The sequence below is a fragment of the Acanthisitta chloris genome, unplaced genomic scaffold (genome assembly GCF_000695815.1).
Source record: "Acanthisitta chloris isolate BGI_N310 unplaced genomic scaffold, ASM69581v1 Scaffold12087, whole genome shotgun sequence".
Classification (NCBI taxonomy): domain Eukaryota; kingdom Metazoa; phylum Chordata; class Aves; order Passeriformes; family Acanthisittidae; genus Acanthisitta; species Acanthisitta chloris.
Window position 1 is genome coordinate 1 of NW_008684327.1, and position 22,340 is coordinate 22,340.

A 22,340-nucleotide genomic window follows, 5' to 3' on the forward strand; every position below is an offset into this window, starting at 1 on the left:
GGCAGGGACACCTCCCACCGGACCGAGTTGTTCAGAGCTTTATCCAACCTGGCTTTGAAACAGTGCCAGGGTTGGGGCAGCCACAGCCTCCCTGGGCAACCTGTGCCAGTGTCTCACCACCCTCACAGGAAAAATCTTCTTAATACCTAATCTAAATTTCCCCTCTTTCAATTTATACCCATTACTCTCTGTCCTATCGCTGCAGCTCCTAACAAAGAGTCCTTCTCCAGCTTCCTTGTAGCCCCTCGGTTTGTGTGTGTGTGTTTAGATCTAATCACACAGTTCAGGGCAGGCCATGACTAAATTTCAGCTACTGTTTCTCTTGGTTCATCAAGTCTGTGCACCTGGGGCTGGCCAGGGTGCAGGTGTGGGTTGGCATCTGAGGGAGTTAATCTTTTTCTCTGCAGCCTGGAAGTTTTAAGAGTCCGGTGTTGGAAAGCGGAGAAAGAATGGCTCTAAAAACGTGAGTTGCTGTCAGACAGAGCTGGCTGGAGGATGAGGAAGGCAGGAAGTTGAATGTAAATATTCCTCCATGAGAGAAAAGTGCTGCTTGCAAAAATGAGAAGTCTCAAAGTAAAGGATTCATTCATTCAGCAGAATGAAGTGTCTCCAGTAAGTGTCTCCAGTGAGGGCAGGACTCATGCTTCTGCTCAACTCATAGTTCTCATTTGGTGAGGAGGAGTGTGATTTTCAGCTCTGAGAGGTGAAATGTGTGTGTTGATCTCCTATGTCCATAACTCCTCATTGCGTGTTCTGTCCCTGAATATCCATAGCTTCTCTTCTGAAAGCCAGCCCAGAGCCATTGCCAGGAGAGTGTGTGTAAGCATTAGGGCAGGTGAGTTAGTCCTAGAGCTGTGATCCTCATGTGAAGATGGTTGAAGAGACTTTCACTGGATAGCTCTCTTAATACTTTTTTTAGGTCTTAATTGTGGCAGCAACTTCAAGTCATTCCCCATCCAGTAGGTTTACACCCACTGAAATGTTTTGCTTAAAGTCTTGTTTCTGATCACATTTCATCTTGGGATGGCCTTCTGTTAATTTTTTCTCCCCAGAACCAGTAGAAGAGGCTCTGCTGGAAAAATATGGATTCCCTGAGGCTGGAACAGAGACCAGATGTTACACAAATCATGCACTGTCTTATGACCAGGCAAAACGGTTGCCTAGATGGGTGATTGAACATATTTCAAAACACAAGACACTGGGTATGTTGATATTTATTTATTTATATTTATGATGCCCAGAATGGGCTTTAGTGTTCACAGAAGGAGGACCCTGGAGCAGGCAGGGAGAATAATCCTGTAGTGATCTCTAGGTATGGATTTTTCCACCCATTCACAATCCCACTGGAGGCAGCAGGCCTCTGGGTGGATGTCAACTTCATGTCATGAATTATTAAGGCTGATGTTAACAGGGATGTAAGAGATCTGTCGCTGCAGGTTGGGGCTAGTCTGCTATAGAACATACATCTCTACTGAAGATAGAGTTGGTCCAAGGGCTGAGTATGAAAGGAAGAAGAACTAGGGATGCCTTCTGTGAGAAATTTCTGGTGTGAAACAGTCCGTGGGGTCAATACATCTGTTTCAGTGTAAACACTCTTAAGTGTTGTACTCTCTTCAAAATGAATGGAGAGAAGATGAAACACTGAAAATTACCTTTGCTGATTCAAACCTGCAAAGTTGCTCAAGCACATAAAAATGGCTCTTGCTTCCTTAGCTGGTGTGTTAGTTCTGTGGTCCAGTTTCTGTTGGTTTAGGTGCCGCCCCATATGTTTTTTCAGTGCCTTTAGTGGCCAGACCCTTTCAGCTACAGACCTTAGAGATTTGCTCAGAATGAGAAGAGAATGTCCATTTGTGAGATAAAAATGGAGCAAAGGGCATCAGCAGTTGTAATTGTTCAGAGCTGGATGGAGCATTACCCACTCACTTGAGCCATTATTTACTCTGATACAGTTCTATTGTGCATTACCTAATACTCCCTCCCTTGTTCTTTATGCAAGACAGAGGCTCAGTGATTTTTTGCTGTCAGTGGTGAATGAAATATGAGTGGTATACAGTCGTTGTAAATTAAGTTTATTGCATTAGTTCAGATTTTATAAGGCAGATTATTAGTAATGGAGGTAACTGTGTAATTGCAAAATGTTTTATGAAAGTAGTAGCCCTCTAAATAGATCTTAATCACTGTCTTCAAATTACCCTTCAAAATGAAAAGCATGATCCTGAAAATACTTATAGCCAACCCCTAAGTAGCATCATTGATTCCAGTTCTTTCTGAGAAGGTGGCAGTAATTCCAGGCTTACTTTCAAGTGGACCTTAACAGCTGAATTGTTAAAATGTTTTCCAAATTATCAGGTACAACTAACCTGCAAGTTGAAATTAAGCATCTTGAGGCATTCAGCTCTGATTTATGTCTGTAGCTACTCTAATTGAGGTTTGAGGTGGAACTGTGTTGTTCAGGGAAGGTTGAAAGGACATATAAACACCCAAATATTTTATTGATAAGTAAGAGCTTAAATGTTTGAAAACCACTGTGGAAGGAAATTAGTTTTACATGTAAATGAGATGTACAGAACTGGTTACGGAAGAAATTAGCCTTTTTTTAATAAAAGCAGTGAACAGAGAATAAATGAGGACGTATGTTTGCGTTTTCCAAATTTAATTGATAAATTCCACTTTGTTTTAGATACCAAAATAAGAGTTCTGTTCTTTGGCACACCAACAAACTTGTCAGTGTTGCTTCCTGAGCATCAGTCCTGTGTTGAAGTATCATGCACATGCTTTACCATAAAAGAAAAGTGAAGCTCTCCTTCTACCTGCTCTGACCCCCTCTCTGTTCTGACCTCACTTCCATGGACATATGCACAGGTAGTCAGCAAGGAAAGGAAACTGATGACAGGCACTGGTTTTCAAAAGATGCATTATTTGTGTACATGCTCATTTTCCACTCCTTTTTTTCCACCTGGTGGTCTTTTCACATTCTTGGGCTCTTCAGAGGGCTGCTAGGTGGGGAGCATGTACCACACTTTGTGCTCAGTGAGGAGCACAAGGAAGCACAAGGGTGCACATATGCTCAGTGTCAATATTGGTGTGACAAAAAAGCCAGAGTCCACACTGTTCGCGTGTGTGTACAGACAGCTGTAGGAAAAAAAAGAATAATTTTAATAACTAGCAGTGATCACTACTGCAAATTGCCCCTTGCGTTTTATTTTTTATGGTTGAGGAGACAAATATCCAATTTAGATTAATGTGTGAATGGGTCATTTGACAAGATGGGATGGAATTAGATCTTTTTGTCTCATGGTTATGATGGTTTAATGATAACCTAACAATTTAGTGTATTATTCTTCAGGTGATGCAGACCGAAGGCACTGTAAATTCAGACCAGACCCTAACATCCCTCTAATGTTCAGTGCTGTCAATGAGGATTACCTGGGGAGTGGATGGTCCCGAGGACACATGGCACCAGCAGGAGATAATAAATTTTCAACAGTAGGATTTTTTTTCTTTCTTTTGAATTTGTATATATCAGTTGGAATGGGTCAAAAGACCTTTAAAAGTGTGTAATGTTCGTTTTGCAGTTTGATTTGAGATGAAACATGGCCTAATTATTGATGCACAGACCTGGATTTGGAGTTACAAGGTCTTTTCCTGAGTGAACGCTGTAGGATGCTCTCACAGTCTGCTTCAGGCATCTAAATCAGGTGCATCCTATGATGACATACCTCTCTTCATTAAATCACACCTAGATTAGCTTGTTTGGCAGAGATGATGTATGTCTTGTGCAGCGTGGTGTTAAGCAAGTCTTCTCAACCTTTGGTATGTCGCATTGTCTGCCTGTAAAATGAAGATGAGAACCTTCACCATACAAACCTCGAAAGTGTCTTCGAAGCTCAGTTAAGGGGAGACAGGGACAATGACTTCATTCTGGCCAGCAGCTGCTGAGATGTTTAAGGCTAGATTGGGCAAAGCCAAGATGCTGTTAAGTACTGTTCTGTATTGGCAAGGGAATTGCCTGGATGATTTAGAAGGCTTTTTCCTTTCTTGCAGTGTGTATGAGGTAAATTAGACCTTTCTTTTACCATAGTTGTTTCAGTCTATAAAATGTCTTCACCTGCCATTTATTTTTGCTGTAAGAGAAGCATGCCCTAATGCCTTGGCTGACTTACAAACCAGCCTTGAATTTATTGGTTCCTCTTCTGAAATGTGCCTAATGCACCAATTTGTTAATTAAGAAGCAGTTTGAATTTGTATTTCTGCCAGGCAGAATAGTATGCATTGGGGCAGAGTGACATGTGGTGAATGAAAGAACCAGTTCTTTTGTTTCTACTGGAAGTGCCTTTGTTGTTATTTATTTGTGATATCTGGGGAATTTTTGCTGGTGAGTTCCCTGTACAGAGAGATCCTTGATATGCAGTGAGATGGTGCAATCTTTTAAATACAGGATTATATAAATTTAATTTCACAGTTTAATTAGTGCAGATAGTGTTTGTTCATTATCCTAGGGAGTTCTGTCAGCCCATTCACTTTGAAGCAGTAGTATGAGAAAAATATTGGCAAGGACAGTACCGATGAAAATTCTGTGTTAAGATCTTGGAATTCTTTCCCTCTGTATTTCACTGTATTTTTTTACTGCCTATTTTTACCATCAAGTCCTTCACATCTGAAGGTATGTGAGCTTTTGTTCAGAGAGGTTTATGACACATTTTAAAGATATAATTAAGCAGATACATAGATATTTGATCATTATGGTCTCATAAGTAATTCCATTGCCTGCATGTTATGTATTTGTAAAAATTGATGAATAATTTTAGGAAAACCTTTTTTTTGGAAGGGAGAAATTAGCCATTAGGCAGTCAAATAAATGATGAGCATGTGTGAAACATCGTTCCCATTCAAAACCAAGAGTGGCTAATTTCTTACAAAACTGGCACTAGGTGACATAGTAATTCCCCTTCCTCTAGAATTGGGCACTCTTGTGCTGTTTCTGACAAAAAAAAGTAGGCAATTTTTCAAGGTTTCTCTTCAGTTACATACCTCTTAATCCAAAACAATTTTGTAGGTGCTCTGACTTAGGTCTTAGCTTGCTTTTCATGTTAATAAATGTTAAAACTGAACTAGAAATGGGATTCTGATCCAAAAACTTTTAAAATGTGTTTTCAGCTTGTAACTGTTTAAATGAAATTAAATTATTTTCCTTCTCTCTGCAGAGAGCTATGGCTGAAACATTTTATCTGTCTAACATCGTGCCTCAGAATTATGAAAATAATGCTGGATTTTGGAACAGGTAAGAAATTACTTGTAAGTAAATGAAGTGAAAAATACCAGGCAGCAGCATAAATCAAAAAATGCTTTATTTACAAAGCTTCTTCGCATCCAAGTATTCTAGAGCACTTTATAGGCTCCCTGTAGAGATCATAGGAACTTTCTGTGAAATGAAAGGCAACTCAATCCTCACAATGCAAGAACAGTCTAATGACTACTTTCGTTCTCTCGTCAATCAAACTGTAGAGGACATTTGTTTAGAATAGATAAAATTACTTCTTCTGGCTGATGTGGGTAAAGGGACCAGGCTTAACATCTCTGTCCTTAAGGGAAATTCAGTAGAAGCAAGGAAGGGGTTTAGATCTTCCTCAAAAAAAGCTCTTCCAGTGTGAGAGTGTTCACATCTCTGTATGTGAGCACTGGGTCACTTTGAATTGGAGAACTGAGCACTCCCCACTGAGTCGTCACTACCTCAGGTCTTAGGTGTTTCTCCAAACTTCCAAGCAGCAGTCAGGTAGGTTCTCTGTCACTTGTGAGCACTGGCTGGATTGACTGTGACATGAAGTGAGTGGCTGATAGTTTTAAACTTTCTTCATGTAAGATTTTTCTTCTTTCCTTTCTTTGAGCAGAGAAAGACAATAATAAAAGGTAGCATTCATCCGGACCTTCTTGCATAGGACTTACAGAGTACTAGGTCTGAGAAGCAGGAGGGGAAAATGATGAATTTCTCAGTGTTCAATCAAGGGAAGGTCAGCAAATATATGTGGGGTGTTACACCAGAAGTCCATCAAAAATGCATCATCATTCAGCCACATACTGCTTTCCCATTTTACAAGAAGGCATATAAAATCATATGAGGCATTCAGTAAGGTTATACTGTTTTATAGACAAATAAAATGCCACAACATGTTAAGAGGGTTTTTTTTCTTATTTTAATAACTCTAGTATTGGAGCACAAATTTTCATTACACCAAAGCTAGGCATTTGTACCAATTCAAGGTGGGAAACCCTCTTTATTTCCCTTAAGCAAGATCTTTACCTAATCAGGAAATCTTGGGCAGTGCTTGAAAATTTCCCCTGGCAGTATCAGCCCTGCAATTTAAGCAGCTATTACCACTCTTCCCCAACCAGAGCACCCTGTCCCCACAGTTTAAATACATGAACAAAGCAGGGGTGCCTCTTTTTTGGTCAGTCATTTGTTGACTGATAAATAGTTAGAGGAGTAGCATGTTTCATGTGTGTTGCATCTCTTCCTGACTTCAGTGCTCTCTTCCTTTCTCTTTTTTTGATTACTTGCTGCTTGAATTGTCTTCTGAGGTGCAGGTAGACAATACAGCTTAGTCAGGTTAAGTGTCTGTTGTTTTGTAAAGTGATGTTTGCCCTCCAGCCATGTGTTTGTTCAGCTTTCCCAGTTCCAGCTCTGGTTGTAGCCTGACTGTGGTGATTCAGGTCCATTTACCAGCCCAGTTAAACTGATTCTCATTTCGTTTTTCTTGGTTACGTTTCTGCCAGATGAGCAAATTGGATCAACTGATGAGGCAAGTGCCAGAGCCAACATGGAAGATGGATTAGGACTGGTCAGCTGGGGCAGACATAGGGAGTAGTAGGAAAGGGGAGAGCAGAACTAAAATCTTCCAGCCAGCTATTAGATGTAAACTGTTAGGTTGGTTGAGTGGTATGGTCTAACTGCACCTTAGTATTTATTCCTCATTTTCTTCCAACCAGCATGCATGCTGCTTTCTTTACTGCTGTTTAACTGTTGTTTTCTGTCTTCGGTGTGTTTTTGTGGTCACTGTAATCTGACCACTGTCCCTGCTGCTACCTAAAGCAGTTTTGTCCCTAGCTGCATTCATTCCCATTCTTTCCTTGTGCCAGGTGGGGTTTGTGTTGCCATGCTGTGAGACAGCCTGAGGAGCTGAGCTGCTTGAAACAAAGCTGATGACAGCAGGGAAAAAAAATTAGCTTGAGGTCAATGCTTTGGTGTATCACATGAAAAAAGGGCTCATCCCTGCTCATTCTCATTTGTGGGGCTCATTCTTGGTAATTTGATTTGTGTGAGCTGATTTAACTCGCTAACCCAGCACAAAAAATAATACTGGTTTTGTTCAGGGTTGCTGTTGGATGAAGAGTGCTAAAGTGACCCAAGGGAGAGGTCTGAGGAACAGGGAAGACGAGACAGAAGAGAGGATGAAACCTCTCTCTTTCAGAGACTTCCAGATTAGCTGGGCTCATCTGTCTCAGGTTCTGGTCCGTTTGTCCATTTGTGTGAAGTGCAGCTCTTAGCTTTGGAGTGGACCAGTGGGTGCTCACTGTATGTGATTTCCATAACAGTTGGGGTGTTAGATCAAAGATGGACTATTAAGCACAGAGTCTATTAAGCTATTAAACTATTAAGCATGCTTTGGATTGGAAAGGATGTTAAGGATCACCTACTTCCAACCTCCCTGCAAAGGGGGGCAGGGACACCTCCCACTAGACCAGATTGCTCAAAGCTGCATCCAGCCTGGCCTTGTTAATCTTTTGTTTTATGTAAAGTAGGCATGAATCAGAAACATTCTTATCTGAGAAACATTGCATGGTGTAAACTGAATCAATTAGTTTAAAAAAACAAGAATAATAATAGCATTTCTGGAGTTACTGCTTTATTTTTAAACAGCTTTATGTAAAAAAAATCCAGTAATTAGACAGTGTGAGTGGCACATAGAAACTTTCCTCAGTACTTTGAGCCATGGAAAGAACTGTGTGTTGCAGGATGTTGATTCCTTGGGGAGAAACATACAAATCCAATAATACGGTGAAATCTTTCAAAGTAAGAACTGCAACCTGCTGTTTAAAACAATTTTATTTTACTAATCCCAAGTGACCATCAGTGGTATATTTCTAGTGTCAGGTGTGGGAGTAAGTAGGGAACTCAGCTATTCAGGCAGGTGGTAAGGCTGCAGAAGTCATTTTCAGATGGATGTGATAACAGGTTTGTCTGTGGATAAGTGAACCTGGGACAAGTGAGAAGCATGACTTGGGCCCCTGTTTTACTTCTTTTGGCCATTGAGTCAGTCATGTGAGTTTGGAAAGTGTCAGTAGTTTGTCCTTCCCTTCACAGTATGCTCAAAGGTTATGTTAAGTTTCCCAGCTGACTTTTTACCCTGTGTGACAAATATGTTGCAGAATGGAAATGTATTGCCGGGAATTGACTGAGAGGTTTGAGGATGTTTGGGTAGTTTCTGGACCTCTGACCTTGCCTCAAACAAATGGTGATGGAAAGAAGAGTGTTACTTATCAGGTATGTATATATGTTGCTGGGTTAATAGTGCAGTGATAATTATTCGTTTATCTGAATTGATATTGTAGCATGATAAAACAAAGTTGGACATCTTAGTAGATGCAAAATGTATAAAATATCCAGTATTAGCTGGGACAAGATCAGCAGAGGTGTTACATCTTGCCTGAACATGCAAAAGTATGATTTTAAAATAATTTGTTTTATTTAGGAAGAGAGAGCTATTAATGTCTGTTCACAGACCGCAGTAAAACTGTTTCCTGACTTGTGTAATTCATGGCAGTATCTAAGGAGAGAGTTCATGGAGTTTGCTGATGTGCCAGAATCTATTCAATCATTTATTGGTATGTTTTAGAAAGAATGCAAAACAAAAGGAGTGTGGGTTTCTCAAAACTATGCCGTGTGTTGGAATGCCTGTGCTCCATTAATTTCATAAGCTGCTGTTTGCTATGTGCCATAGGTGTCCCTTGGATGAGACCTTGCAACTGAGATTTTGAGCTTACCAAAGTCAGTTGAAAGACATCATTCAAATTTAGTAGATTTTAGGTGAATGCAGTGTAATTACTGGTCCGTGGTACTGATACCTCTCTTCTTTTAGTCCCCCGTTTTTGTGACCTGCTTACAATACTCTGAAGTTCTAGGATTGATCATGCACAGTCTCTAGAAACCATCACTGATAGACAACTATAAAGCTGAGAGGTGAATATATTATTGCTTACCCTGACTTAGTCTTTGTAGGCGTGTGTGTAGACATCTGTCGGGTCTGAGTGTAGTAAGGGAGTGTTACCTTCTGCCCCCATTGCAATGACATATTATTGCTGTTTTCAGTTGCTAGATGAAAGCTGGCATCATGCAAATAATAAATGCTGTGTTTTGCAGCTCTTGAAAAAACACTTTTCATTGAAAATAAGTACTTGGATCAACTACAGCTTTGGCTCCTGAGTGAGTCAGGTGTCCAACTCGTTCTCTGAGGAGCAATGAATGAGCTTGCTGTAACAAGCTGCTGTTTCAGAGGGATACGAGAGACACAGGAGAGAGAGATGTTCAGCTTTCGGCACTGGATTGTTTAGCAGTCAGATTTAGGCAGTATTTATCCAGTATAAATACATACCTGATTTCCTTGTGATTGAACTTGGAACTCAGTCATGACAGAATGTGATTTTTCCTGTTCACTTTTACTTTTTTACGTCTTGAAAAACTGTCCCTTATGTCTCCGCCCATCAGTCAAACCTTGACTGTGACAAATTCACAGCTTGGATTTGGGCTTGTTGTTATTTTTTTCCAGTCACATGTTACGCATATCACAGTGCAGTAATAATGATTTATCTTTTTCATATTCAGTGGCCATTCCAAACTTCAGCTCTCACCACATCTTTGTTAGGAAGGTGACAACTGTGCCAATTTGCAAGTGGGTAAATAAACTGTGGTTCAAGAATATGACCAGTGTCATATGACAAGTTAGTGGTAAAGCCAAACTGGCAATCATTGCATGCCACCCAAAGGGAGTATGCTCACTCCACTATTGCCCATTATACTTTCCAGATCTTTGTTTTGTCTGCCCGTGCTGATGAATGTCAGATCCTTTCCCAGAGTGCTTAATTACCCAGTGCAATAGAAAACCAGCCATACTGGGTTTACTGGTCTTGTTTTGTACTGCTCTAGAAAGATAGAAGCAGCACAGAGAGCAGTCTAGTGCTTACTGATGACAGCAGGAGACATGTCCAAAAGCACATGGCTGGGAGCAGGAGGGTGATGTTCCCTTTCAGCAATCTTCAACTGAGTATTTGGCTTACTGTCATGCAGAGTGGTAGAGTTGTCCAGGCTTGCACATAGCTTGCTGGAATTTACTTCCTTGTAGCTGTCAAGATATTGCATTTATTTTTCATCCTTAAAAATATATATTCATCTTACATAGCAAAGAATTAAAACTCTTGAGCTGACTTGAACATTTTATAAGTGGAAATCATTTCCAGGAAGAAGTTGAGTCATCTATCAACAGCTTCAATTTAATCTTGGTCATCTTTTTTTCGTTTTTCTCTAGAGAAAGTGTTTACTTAGAAGAGAAAGATTGCATTTTCTGAAAAATGATTGTCACTCTCCATGTTGGTTTTGAAATGTAAATTTTAGTATTCCACAGGTAAAAATAAGAGCAGGCACTGCATCTTACTGGCTTTATTGAAAATAACTTGATACCAGGATACAGTGATGAAATAATAGCAGCACAAAATGTCCAAGCTGCATTCATTATCATATCATTCTGTTCTTGTCTGTTGCCAAGATGTCTTCATTGTCTTTGATGACAACACTGGTCTTTTATGAATGTTTATCAGTTTTGGTCTTAATATAAACTGAAGTGAAGTTCAGTGTGAGATTGAAAACAGTGGAATGATGGAGTTCATATTTCCATGTCACCATTTGGCCACATGCATAAATCCCTTTACTCAGTTTCCTACAAGGAGTTTCATTATGTAAATAGATTTTTATTTAAGCTGCATTTAAGTACAGGTGGGGAAAGTGAAATATTGATTTTGAGGGGGTTTTGTTTGTTTAAAATATTAAATTGTTTGATTTGGGTCCTCTTCGGCTACACTCCTAAGTATAAGTAAATACGGGCTGAGAATTGTTTTTTATTTTGAAATCTCTTTATGGCTTAAGTTCTTGTGCTTTTCATTGCAGTTGTACTTTGGGGAAAGAGACTTCAGAGTAGAGTTGTGTTGGGTTATTTTGTTTGCCTTTTTTTGTTCTTACATCAACACATGCACTGAAAAGAGGGAACACAACCTGTCAAAGCACCAGAGGAAAGTTCTTTTCAAACAAACACCTTGGGTATAATTGCAGTCATTGCCACTGATTTTGGTAGTCTACCCCTAAACCAAGAACACTGAGGGTTGCGAAGGGAACATACTTCTTAGCTGTCATTCAGAGTGAACTCTGCTAGGTTCACACAGGTGGCTTGGAAAGGAAAGGTGTAGCCCTCATTGTTTGGGCCTGTGAAGATGATGTGAGAAGATGTCCCTTTTCTTTGTATGTGCTGTTCAAGGAAAAGTGCTGTAGTACACACGATAGTGCTGAAACTCACAGTCTAATCTGGCAATGTGACTGTTAAGGCTGAGCTCCTTTCTGATGTTTTCCTTCTTTCAGACTAGACCTGTACAGAAGTGCTACAGTGACTGTGTCTGCATTGATTTGTTTCAAATCTTCTCTTCAATCTTAGTTTCCTTGTTTTTGGCTGAAGGAGTGGTGAAATATGTATCTGTGGGTTTACATGCTGGTGTTTTTCTCATCAGACATCAAAAAAGGTTATTTTTAGATCACTATAGAGGAAAAGCAGAGCATCGGTCATGGCTTTGTTCCCAGTTCCTGCTTGGACTCTGGTACCATTTGCTCTTTAATTCCAGAAAGGGAATTAACCTTGAACTCCTTAGATGCCAGCATTGTTTTATCTATTGGCTGAACTTGCTGTATGCTCAGATGTGTTCTGTCATTTCATCTGTCTCCAGCCAAGGTTTTTATTGCAAAGAGTAGATTGATGACAGTGCTTGGTATCTGAAAAACATATTTTGAGAATATATGTAAAATAGAATGCCAACAGGAAAAATCTGTTCTGCGTCATTGGAGAGGCAGATGCAGGTTTTTCATCTTTGTCCAGATCAAATCAAAATGACATTGTCTTGTTTTATACATTACTGCTCTCCAGTGACTGTCACTTTAGTGATTCTCCCCTGTCAGCAGATTTGGAGTTTGAAATACAAATTCTGCAAGAATTCAGCTACATTGTGCTCAGTGTTCCACCCTTCCTATTCCCAGTGCTGTTGTGATGAATGCTGATTTGAGAAGAATCTGCTGTGGTTGACAAACAAAAGTACAATTTAGATAACACTTTGTTTATTGTTTGAAGAAGGCATTTGAATGTACTTTTTTACTGATACAGTTGGTTCATACTGGAATCATATCTGCTGTTGAATTTTCCAAATGGAATGATGAGGCTGGGCCAGAGATGCACAATAGCTGTACTGGGGTAGTTACTTGTCATCTGGATCTGTGGCAGATAAGTCCCTGGGAAACAAATTGCACCTCTCAAATATAAGATGAGAATTGATGGTTCTCCCCGGTCAGCTTTCAGAACTAGTAGAGGTTATGTTCTGCCAACAGAGTATAGGGGAAGAAATCCTTGTTAAAGGAGGAGATAAACCTGGGAACTGTAACTTGTTTGTTGGCTGCTCCAAATGTGTTCAGGGCTACACAGGCAACTCATGGATCTAGGTCCATTATACATATCCCATAAACTTTGTGCAAAGGGCTCTTGGATCAGCTGGTGCGAACGACCAGAGCTCTGTCAGCTCAAATTTAGACAAGAGGTCCAAATAAATATAATAGACACTGGGTTAAGATTGGAGGAGAAGAGACACCAAAGGTGGGGGTGCTTTTGTTCAGCACTATATCCATCCCAAAGGTTCTGTTATTATAGGCAGAGGGGTGTTAGGGACTGTGGTAGATTCAGTGTTAAGTAAAGTGAATGGATTCTGTGGAAGTAGTGGTCTGTCATTGTGTGAATGCAGTTTTTTAAATACACAATGTGTATACACACCCTCTTTAGTAAAGAAAAATAAAAATGTGTTGGGGTGTTTGTCTTTAAATGCCATAACTATGTCTGCAGGAACAGGGTTGGTTTTTTTTTTTACCATCTCTTACATACTTTCCTTTTCTTTCCTCTTTAGAATTGCCAAATGATTTGGCAATAGCAATCAGACCAGCCATAACAAATTAAATTTTCCTGAAGTACATACATTTGCATTTTGGAGTGCTTGGCTGTGCAGATTGTTACTATGTTTTTACTGTAGTGTTTTCTATTTTCTGTATTGCTAGGCCTGCCTTCACACCCCACAGTTCTTCTCAGTGCCATCTGACATAGTTCTCTCAAATATTGGGGGAAAAAAAACTATCAACAGAATCAGTGCTGCCTAGTACAAATCCAGAAGGAACTGGAGTGAAGGCAGTTAATGCTGTCACAACAAACAAGTAAATAAAGTTACACTGATAGCTAAGGGATTTTTTTGTACTGCCAGAAAGTCTTGTTTCTATACAGAATTTAGTATCAAATTATAATAAAGCTCTGGGTTGTCAAACCTGGGATCATATCAGCAGGAGTGATGTTATGTGCAGTAAAAGATCTGATGGGCCTGGTCAGTATCCTGCCTCAAGTTACAGCTAAAACAAAACAAATGCCTATTTGGAGAAATCTACAGTCTTATTGTGGATGACAGGAATGATGTCCTTAAATTCTGTCCATGAAGAAATGTGACAGAAGTCCTAATTTTGTTACTGCCAGATGTAGGTGGAAGTGCTGTATCACAGAGAATTGTGTGTGTGCTTGTTTTCAGATTTCAGTTTGCAGTATGGCTCAGTTCTAAACTCATGTTAGAACTTCACAGTGTGAAGAAACAGTGCAGTGTTGAGGGAATTCCTGGAGCTGTCATTTGAAAGTATTTGCTGATGGTACCCTCTGATACAAGGACTCTTCAGTGCGTGCTGGCAGTTAAGGCATGATTGAATGTGATTTCTGTTTACCAGGTTCTAAGAGAATCTTGGGTAATTGCCAATCCAGAGCTGGCTCTGGCTGGTGAAGGGCTCCTTAGTCCCTTCTGCTAACATTCTGCACCGTTGATTTTCAGTTTCTAGTCACTAGGTGGCAAAATACCACTTTTGGATTCACAAGTCCTTCCTTTTAAAAATGATCCCTACTCTGGCAAAAGAAGATAATTTTCTTACCCCTTTGGGAAGCTGTAACAAGTCCAGTATAAAATGAAAATATGATAACAGCTGTGTGTGTTTAAAATTTCCAGTAATAGTAATACTCTGTTTCCTTCTCATATAATCTCAACCGTGCTATTGCACTTCATATATTCCTTTTTTCCTGTTTGTGCAAGAATGGAGTTTTCTATCTCATAAACTCCAAACCAGCATTTTTAGGGACTGCTTTGCCCTGTATTTCTCTGACTGCCACTGTGAAGGTGGCACTAGTTAATGCCAGATGCTTAAGGACTCCACAGATATTATCAAATTTGTCCTTCCTCTAATTTTAAAGACTACAACCAAGTACAAAATTTGGCAAAAATTATAAGGAAAGCCAGGCTAAATACAAATCCCCATCCAGTGACATGGCTGTGAGACTGAATTTATGAAAGGTCACAGAATTCTCTCTGTTTTAAGAAATCATGTTACTTCTGCCCTTATCTGTCCCTGTGAGATCTGTAAGTTTGTATTATAACTGCTTACCAACGTGTTTATTGTTTTAGCAATATGTAAACATCTCTAAATATCAGGAATCGCACACATTTTAATGACCTCTCCTCGTGACAGCTGTCCGTGTTTGATTGGGCATTGAGAAGTATAACACATTTATAGACACTTGTGGAGTGTCAATAGCAGTGTCAGTAATAATAGGAAAATAATAAACACTGTGCTGAAAACGCCATTATATTGTTGCATCATTAGATGACACCATTTGTTTTGTAGGGTTTCAGGCAGCAACAGATCAGCAAAGAAGCAAGAGCAAAACAAAAGTGAAAGGAATAAGCAGCTGCAAAAAGTTAGGGCAATGAACATTTTTGCATTGAACTGATACAGGGAGCAAAATACCACATTGGTTCCCCGAAAGGATATATTTAATGCTATAAAAAGAAGGCTTTTAGCTTGAGTGCATTTTTTTTTCCTGTTATGAGGCTGTTGAAAATTTGAAAGATTAAGCAAAATTTTACAGCAATATCAAAATGGAAATTTTCAAAGGGCTGTACAAAAATTTGCCTTGTGGCCTGTTACCAACGTGGTATGAAGGCATGTGGGACAGCAAATTTCAACAGGCCATTGCTGTATTTTCTTGCTTGTATTAGTGCATGAGACTTTTTTTTGGAAACGACACTATTAAAAACTGCTGCTCTTCTCCAGCTGGGACAGAGAGCTGTTTCAGGCATTGATTGCTGAAGGATCATCTGCTGCCTGTGGATAGACAAGCACAAATCAAAGTCAACATCTGTGCATGGATAATCTTAACCCATTTTCTGTTCTGTTACAATAGGAGCATATGCTCTCTGCCTCTGTTAGGCACGCATTGAGATAAATGGGATGGTGCAGATCCCAATAGTGATTCAGGATGCTGAAGTCAGGGAGAAATATCCTCTAGCTGGCAATAGGAAATGGAATTGTGGAGTTTGTTTTTCCTACCTATTGCTTCTACTCCAAAGTTCACTTTTGCAGAATCACACTTCTTTCCCTGGCAGTTGAGCTGTGTGTAGGGCAATTCTGTGGAAATGTTTATTTGCAGCTATCTACTCCCATAAAAAAGCAAATTGTGGTATATTACAGAGAGTAATGATTGAAATATTTGGGCATGCTCCACAATTGCATTTTCTTTTTCAACAGGAATCATTGGGTCTGACACCGACTGCACAAATGATTGGTGGTGCATCGTGTGCATGGCTCACATAAGTGTTAAATTGCATAACACCCCCATATTTATTCTTTGTTGTGCATATTTGCTCTGTCAGAGAAATCAGGCACTGTCCTTTGATGATGCTTTCCAGCAGAGTTAGTTGGGGATAGACTTTTATGCCCAGTTTTGTGTAAAGAAAGGACACTTGTGGTCTCTGGCTGTTTGGCAGGCTGAGGTTGGTTTTAATCACTTTAACAGTATTAACACTCAGTGAAGTAATTGCAATAATGGTTTACTGCTGTTCAGAGAACTGGTGTAAAGCCTGTGCACTGCTTAAATTGTATTTAAATCCTCAAAAGAGAGTTTACATGGAACTGAAGTGGTACATAAATTGCAAGTATGGCCATTGCCTGTATGCAGTTGAATTTTGAACTGCATTTCTCAAAAGGACACCCCTTCCTTCATTCTGAATTAGTCCTCTCTTTCTTTCCCCCTTCCCTCTTTTGTAGGTGCATATACTCTGAATAAATGTGCATTATTTTGCATAGAATGTATATATTTGCATAATATTACATAAGCACAGGGTCTGTTTTCCTTTAACACCCACTTCAGGCATTCAGCATTTCCATTTCATACCTAACTATTCTATGTGCAGCTCTATTCATTCCCAACCTTGCTATCCACCCACTCAGTCCTCAGAATCAATCCCCAGTTCTCTCTGCTCACTCACTCCACACACGTTCACCTGTTTGTTTTACACATGCCGTGTACCCTCTAATTGGAGATCCTTGTAGCAGCTCCATCTGTGTGCTCACCCTTCCTCTGGTCTTTTATGCACCAGACCAAGGGTGCTGGGATGTGGATGTATGTGGGAGGTGTTGAGAAAATGGGGGGAGCCCAACTAAGGAGGACCTAGTACATATACATGTCTTTGTAATGGGAAAAGGTATGTGAAGAGGCCTGGAAAAGGCAGTGCAGGCCATACTGCCCAGGAATGCTGCAGGTCAGGCTTGTTGGCCCCAGGAAAATCTGAAAAAAAGGTTTCATTGCTGCCTTCTCTCAGGGGGCTCCAGCCCCTTCAGGGTGCTGTGCAGCTAGGGACAACCTCTTCCTCCCTGCCCTAGGAGTGTGCAGGAGGTGGGATTGCTGTGCAGGATCTGCAGGCTCCCTGCTCCAGGGGAGAAAAGCTTCAGCCTTCGGCAATGTCAATTGCTGGATGCACTTGGGTGAATACCGAAATAGGAACTCCCTCCTCCCCCCTGCAGGGATTTTCGTGCTTCTTGGCTCCCTCCCTCACACCCTCAATACACTGTATGTACTCCACTGTTTGAGTTTAACCTATCTCAAATAGGTTAAACTCCCAACATCATTCATTTTTGTAATTCAGTTTTAACTGACCAGGTACAACAGTCTCTTGCTGCATCAGTTTTAGTAGATTTTAGAATTACCTGTGCATCAGTCAGTTTTGATTATTTATGGTGTTGATCCTGAGGAGATGTAATTCTGGTTTTACCCTCACTGAATGCTACATGCAAAGTGCTTTGACACTCGGGTGCTCTAATTTCCCTATCAAGACATCTGTTGTCATTGAAAGGGAAAGTAGATTTGGTGTAAGGCAATTACTCCTTAACCTGTTTCAATGGCTGTTTGATGTCTAGGCAGAGCATTATTTAGAAGGTTGGTGGCATAAGCGAGATGATTTTGTGAAAAAAAAAGAAACCCAAACAAACAACCTCCCCCCAAAAGAAAAAAAAACCTAGGGAAGCAAAAGCTATAGCAAAGCCATTAGTTAGTCTAGTTAAGGGAAGGGGAGGAAATTATTCTCTAAGAGCAAAGAGCATGTGTTTTCCAGAGACAGTAGTAATGTTACTACTATATTATTGCACAAAACATGAAAAAGCTTTATCAGAGGTTTCTGTTTCTCCTGAAGGCACTTTTCTCTGTTTTTTGTCTAACCAGTACAGCTTAAAGGACTGATCAGTTAAAACACTGGCAACAGAGGTAGAAGATACACTTCAAGCATTCAAAGAATTCATACTTGAAATTAGTTAACTGTTGGAATAGACTAATGTGACCCTTGGATCAGTAGCTACGGGCAAAGTTTAGTTTTACAAATATTTTCTCCTGCAGAAGGTCTGAAAATTCTCAGAATAAAGTGTACTTAGGAAGTGTTTGTTGTGTGATTGAGTTATAGTGAATATATGAACGGACAAGGCATGTCTGAACTGATAACACTGGATTAGTTTGTAAAATACTTTCAATTACTGTGATTGGTTGTGACAGTGTAATAAATACCTGCTTTTCCTGAAATCATATTTTAACTGTGTCTAACAAAAGCTGTCAAAAAATCAAAACAAGCAGTCTTTGCTTTTGCAGGTACTGCAAATACTGGAAGCAGTACCAAATTACTGGATTTTGTGTATAAAATAAAATGCCTTTGCACTTTTTGTAAGGCATCTGCATCTTTCTATTCTATTGCCATTAGAATAAAAATGCAAATTTGAGAAGGGTACTGAGAGAGAAGAGTTATGCAAAACTTAGGTTCTCCATGTGTGAGCCTGTTCTGCTCTGTTAACGTAACACATTCAGTTCAGCAATAGTGAAGGGGAAAAAAGCCTAATTCAGTGCATGCATTAGTATCACTTTTTGAGTACTGGAGAGATTACATTTGTCATCAACAGGTGTATTCCCTTGGACTTATCCCTTGCACAGAGTGGGGTGTCTACTGTATACATATTCGTGTGAGCTTTTAACAGATTTTATGTTAATTCAGAGTCCTGATCCTCCACTTCTGGGGCTTCACTTAAATTCCTGAATCCTGATCTGAGAACACAGCAGAAAACCCAAGAGCATCAGCTCTTAAGTTGGATTGTAGGGAATTTATGGAAGAAGTATAGGTGCATTTTCTTTGGATAGACTTCTCTTCCAAAAAGATACTGAGTCCCTGAACGTACTTTGTATCCAGGTCCCCTCAATAAATTGCTTACGTAGGTAACATTGCTTTTAAATAGTACCTGTGTATGGGTGACATAGAAATAAATAAATGACAGAAAGTAACTTAGAGTTGATTTGAAATGTGTATTAAAACCTGCATGATTTGGAACTGTCAGGTCAGGAACTTCTATTATAAGTTATAAGTCATTATAGTTGTCAAAAGGAGAGGCACGTGTAGGTGTGGTGCTTAGGGACATGGCTAAGTGGTGGACTTGGCAGTGCTGGCTGAGCGGTTGGACTAGATAATTTTGAAGGTCTTTTCTAACCTAAATGATTCTACGGTTTCCTGATCTGTGTCTGTGATGTGCCTTTCCCTTTGACAGGTAATTGGAAAGGATGATGTGGCTGTACCATCCCACCTCTACAAAGTGATCCTGGCCAGACGGAGCAGAATGTCCACAGAGCCCTTGGTGCTGGGGGCGTTTGTGGTGCCAAATGATCCCATAGGCTTCAGCCACCAGCTGACTGATTTCCAAGTAAATGTTGAAGATCTAGAAAAAATGTCAGGTTTAGTTTTCTTCCCCCAGGTGGACAAAACCAAAGATGTTAAAAATATCTGTGAAGTGGATACCTGTAAACTGATGGGCTTCAAGGAGTTCACATTGTACATCACTGCTCGGAAGGTGCAGAGCGCCCGTACGTTGCGCCGGTTGGAGAAAGCCATGTCAGAGTTAGAGGAGGCAGGAATTGAGCCTGATGACTATCTTGTGAAGCTTTACAAGAAGAAGGAAGAAGAACTACTGCAGGAAAAACCAGTAGCAGCTAGAGAGGGGAAAGCTGGCTGAGTTCTTGTTCAGGAAGATGTTTGAGGGTTTGTACTTTGAAAGGGGAACTGAAGCCAAGCATGAAGACAAGGCCTTCTTGAATCATCCTTTTTTTGAGCTGTGAAAACAATAAAGAAATATGTGGAAGCTGATGGGTTTGGAATTATGTGGATTCTTGTGTAACATGATGCACACACGTGGTTTGCTGCAGTACTTAGATATGGGAAGTGTAAATGACCCCTTTCTGGCTCGAATAGATCGCTGGACCTCCAGAAAAGGCTTTGTGCTATTTTCCAACTGGGACATCAGACTTAGGATTTGTATGGAATCCCTTCTAGGAATATCATAAAAATAGAAGTAGACACCTTGGGAGTACATTTAAATGTAATTCCACCCGCAAATCTCTTTCACTATGGTGCTGTAGAAGCAATGGTACTTTCTGGAATTTCATGAAAATTAAATTATTTTAGAAATACTTCATTTAACACTCTTTAGTTAGAGACCTGTAAGACATAGTCTGAATCCCTTATGGTCTTCACTTAGTTATGTTGACAAAAACCTCTCCTGACCTTGTGCTTTGTATACTTTAGCATGTCAGTAGTTGTCAGCTGTTGTAATTTGTAGCAAACTTCTTCCATTCATGTATAATTCTGCATTTTTTTTGTAAAAGAACCCAGTAGAACTAGAATTTTCACAAGGTGCTACCAGTGTAGAGTGAGTCTTCATAAATTAATGCAAGGTTAATATTTCATTTTCACCACTAAGTTTGGATAAATGTGTTTTCTCGCATATTGTTTGATTTGAGAGGTAATCACTGCTTTCTTTTTGGTTGTGGTAGTCACTACCTGGCTTTTTTCCCAGCACCTGTCTTTGGACTATAAAATGTGCAACAGAACTTCTATGTGAAAGCAGAAGATTGTTTGAAAATGCATTTCCAGTTCTGTTTCAGCAGCAGCTGATGTTGCTCAGAATTTAATCTACTTGGAAGATTTAATGAACTTTTTTTTCCATTAGTTTTGTACTTAATTTGGGTAAATTGGTGTGACTTGTATCCTGTGACATTTTACATCTGGAAAGAAAGAGTAAAAACTGGAAATACTTAGGATTTTTGTCATGGTAAGAATCGATAATATGTTTGGAGTTGTGCCATAAAAACACCTTCAGTAGTTTTGACATGAAAGAAAGTCGCGAGTGCCAGGCTGAATTGGGCTGTTTTCATGCAGGATGAATCAGGAGCATTATTTGGATGTTGTGAGTCATCAGCTGGGTGTTCTGAGAACTGTAGTTTCCTTCATTTCCGTTCAGTCGCAGGATCCCAAAGTAGATCACTTTATAAAGCAGTTGTGGTTCCCATGACACTTTTGTCTTTGCCAAGAATGTGTATACGAAATCTAGAGAAATGTCGCTTGCTAAGGACATCATAAAAGCTTACTGCCCACATAAATTAGAGACAAATTGGGTGAAATCCTGACAAAATGTTTGCACATTTCAATTTTAGTCTAGAATTGTGGTTGTAAATACTATGAAATGTAACAAAAATACTAAATCACAAAACCACAAGCCACCTCTCCCCTTGCAGATATGGGAGATGTTGGGGTGCATTGCCTGGAATAACGAAGTGCCAGAAGCTTCATGTGCCTCTTGCTGTTGTGGTGTGTGCTTTACTCGAGTCCAAGCAGCCTTTCAGCACTGCCACGGTGTCACCCTTTGGAAAAGGTACCTGGTCATTGCTCTTTGCATTGTCTTTCTTTTTCCCCATTATTTGAATTATTTATTCATTCAGCCTTCCACCTTCCCGTTCCCCATTTCAGCTGAGAGGTGACAGGCCTCTCCTGCAGTGCTCACACACCCATGGACAGGTGAAACAGACCTCAGTGCTGCAGATATGTGCCCATCTATAGCAAAAACCTGTGTTGGGACAGTGCCAGGTGTATGTGAGGAGCTCCAGGTGTCATCCCTTGCTGCTGACAACTTGCCATTGCGACAGCAGCACAAGTGCCGACTGTGCCTCTCCTGTGGAGACTTGCTATGGAGTCCAGCTGCTCCATCACTGGGTACCTCCTCAGGCCTTATGTGCCCCCTTGAATTCCTGCAAACCCCAATTACCATAATTTTCATGCCTTGTGGCTTACCGCATGGACTGGATTCCCTGTATCATTTTCAGCTTGGTTTGAGCCTGGTTGGTGTTCCTCAGCTCCTCTCAGAGCGCAGCAGCAGGTGGTGAACCGTGAAACCACTTCCAGTGCTGCTCTGTGCCAAAGAGTATGTTCACCTGCTCAACTCCTGCTGGTTTCCTGGTCTCAGTTAACCGTGGAGTCTGGCATGTAGCAAAAGAATGTGTTTTCTTTACAGTAGGAAATATAAGACGAATAATAGCAAAGGGGTGAGGCTTTACACACTCCTCTGTAAGTAATTGCTTCAACATTCTGTGTGGGAACTGTGCTGGTGTCCGTGTCCATCTGTCATTCCTGTGGCACAATTAAGTGGCTCCCTGCATGCATCTGTGGTGCCAATGGGAACCTCTGTGCTGCAGCTAAGCAGCAGGAGTCCTGGAAATGGAGAAGTTTGTCCTTTGTTCCTCCATTGTTCTACTATGTTTTTAAAACTACATATATAT

At 40.3% G+C, this 22,340-nt stretch overlaps 1 protein-coding gene across 1 annotated transcript; it reads left to right on the plus strand.

Moving 5' to 3' along the window:
- Positions 1 to 1,052: 1,052 nt before the first annotated feature.
- Positions 1,053 to 19,872, plus strand: EXOG (endo/exonuclease (5'-3'), endonuclease G-like; the record flags this gene model as incomplete). The annotated part of the gene is made up of 5 exons (XM_009079291.1): positions 1,053 to 1,202; positions 3,347 to 3,486; positions 5,205 to 5,281; positions 8,425 to 8,539; positions 19,283 to 19,872. Coding segments are annotated over 5 exons (944 nt in total), but the record flags the coding sequence as incomplete, so codon positions are not given.
- Between the last annotated feature and the right edge of the window lie 2,468 nt (positions 19,873 to 22,340).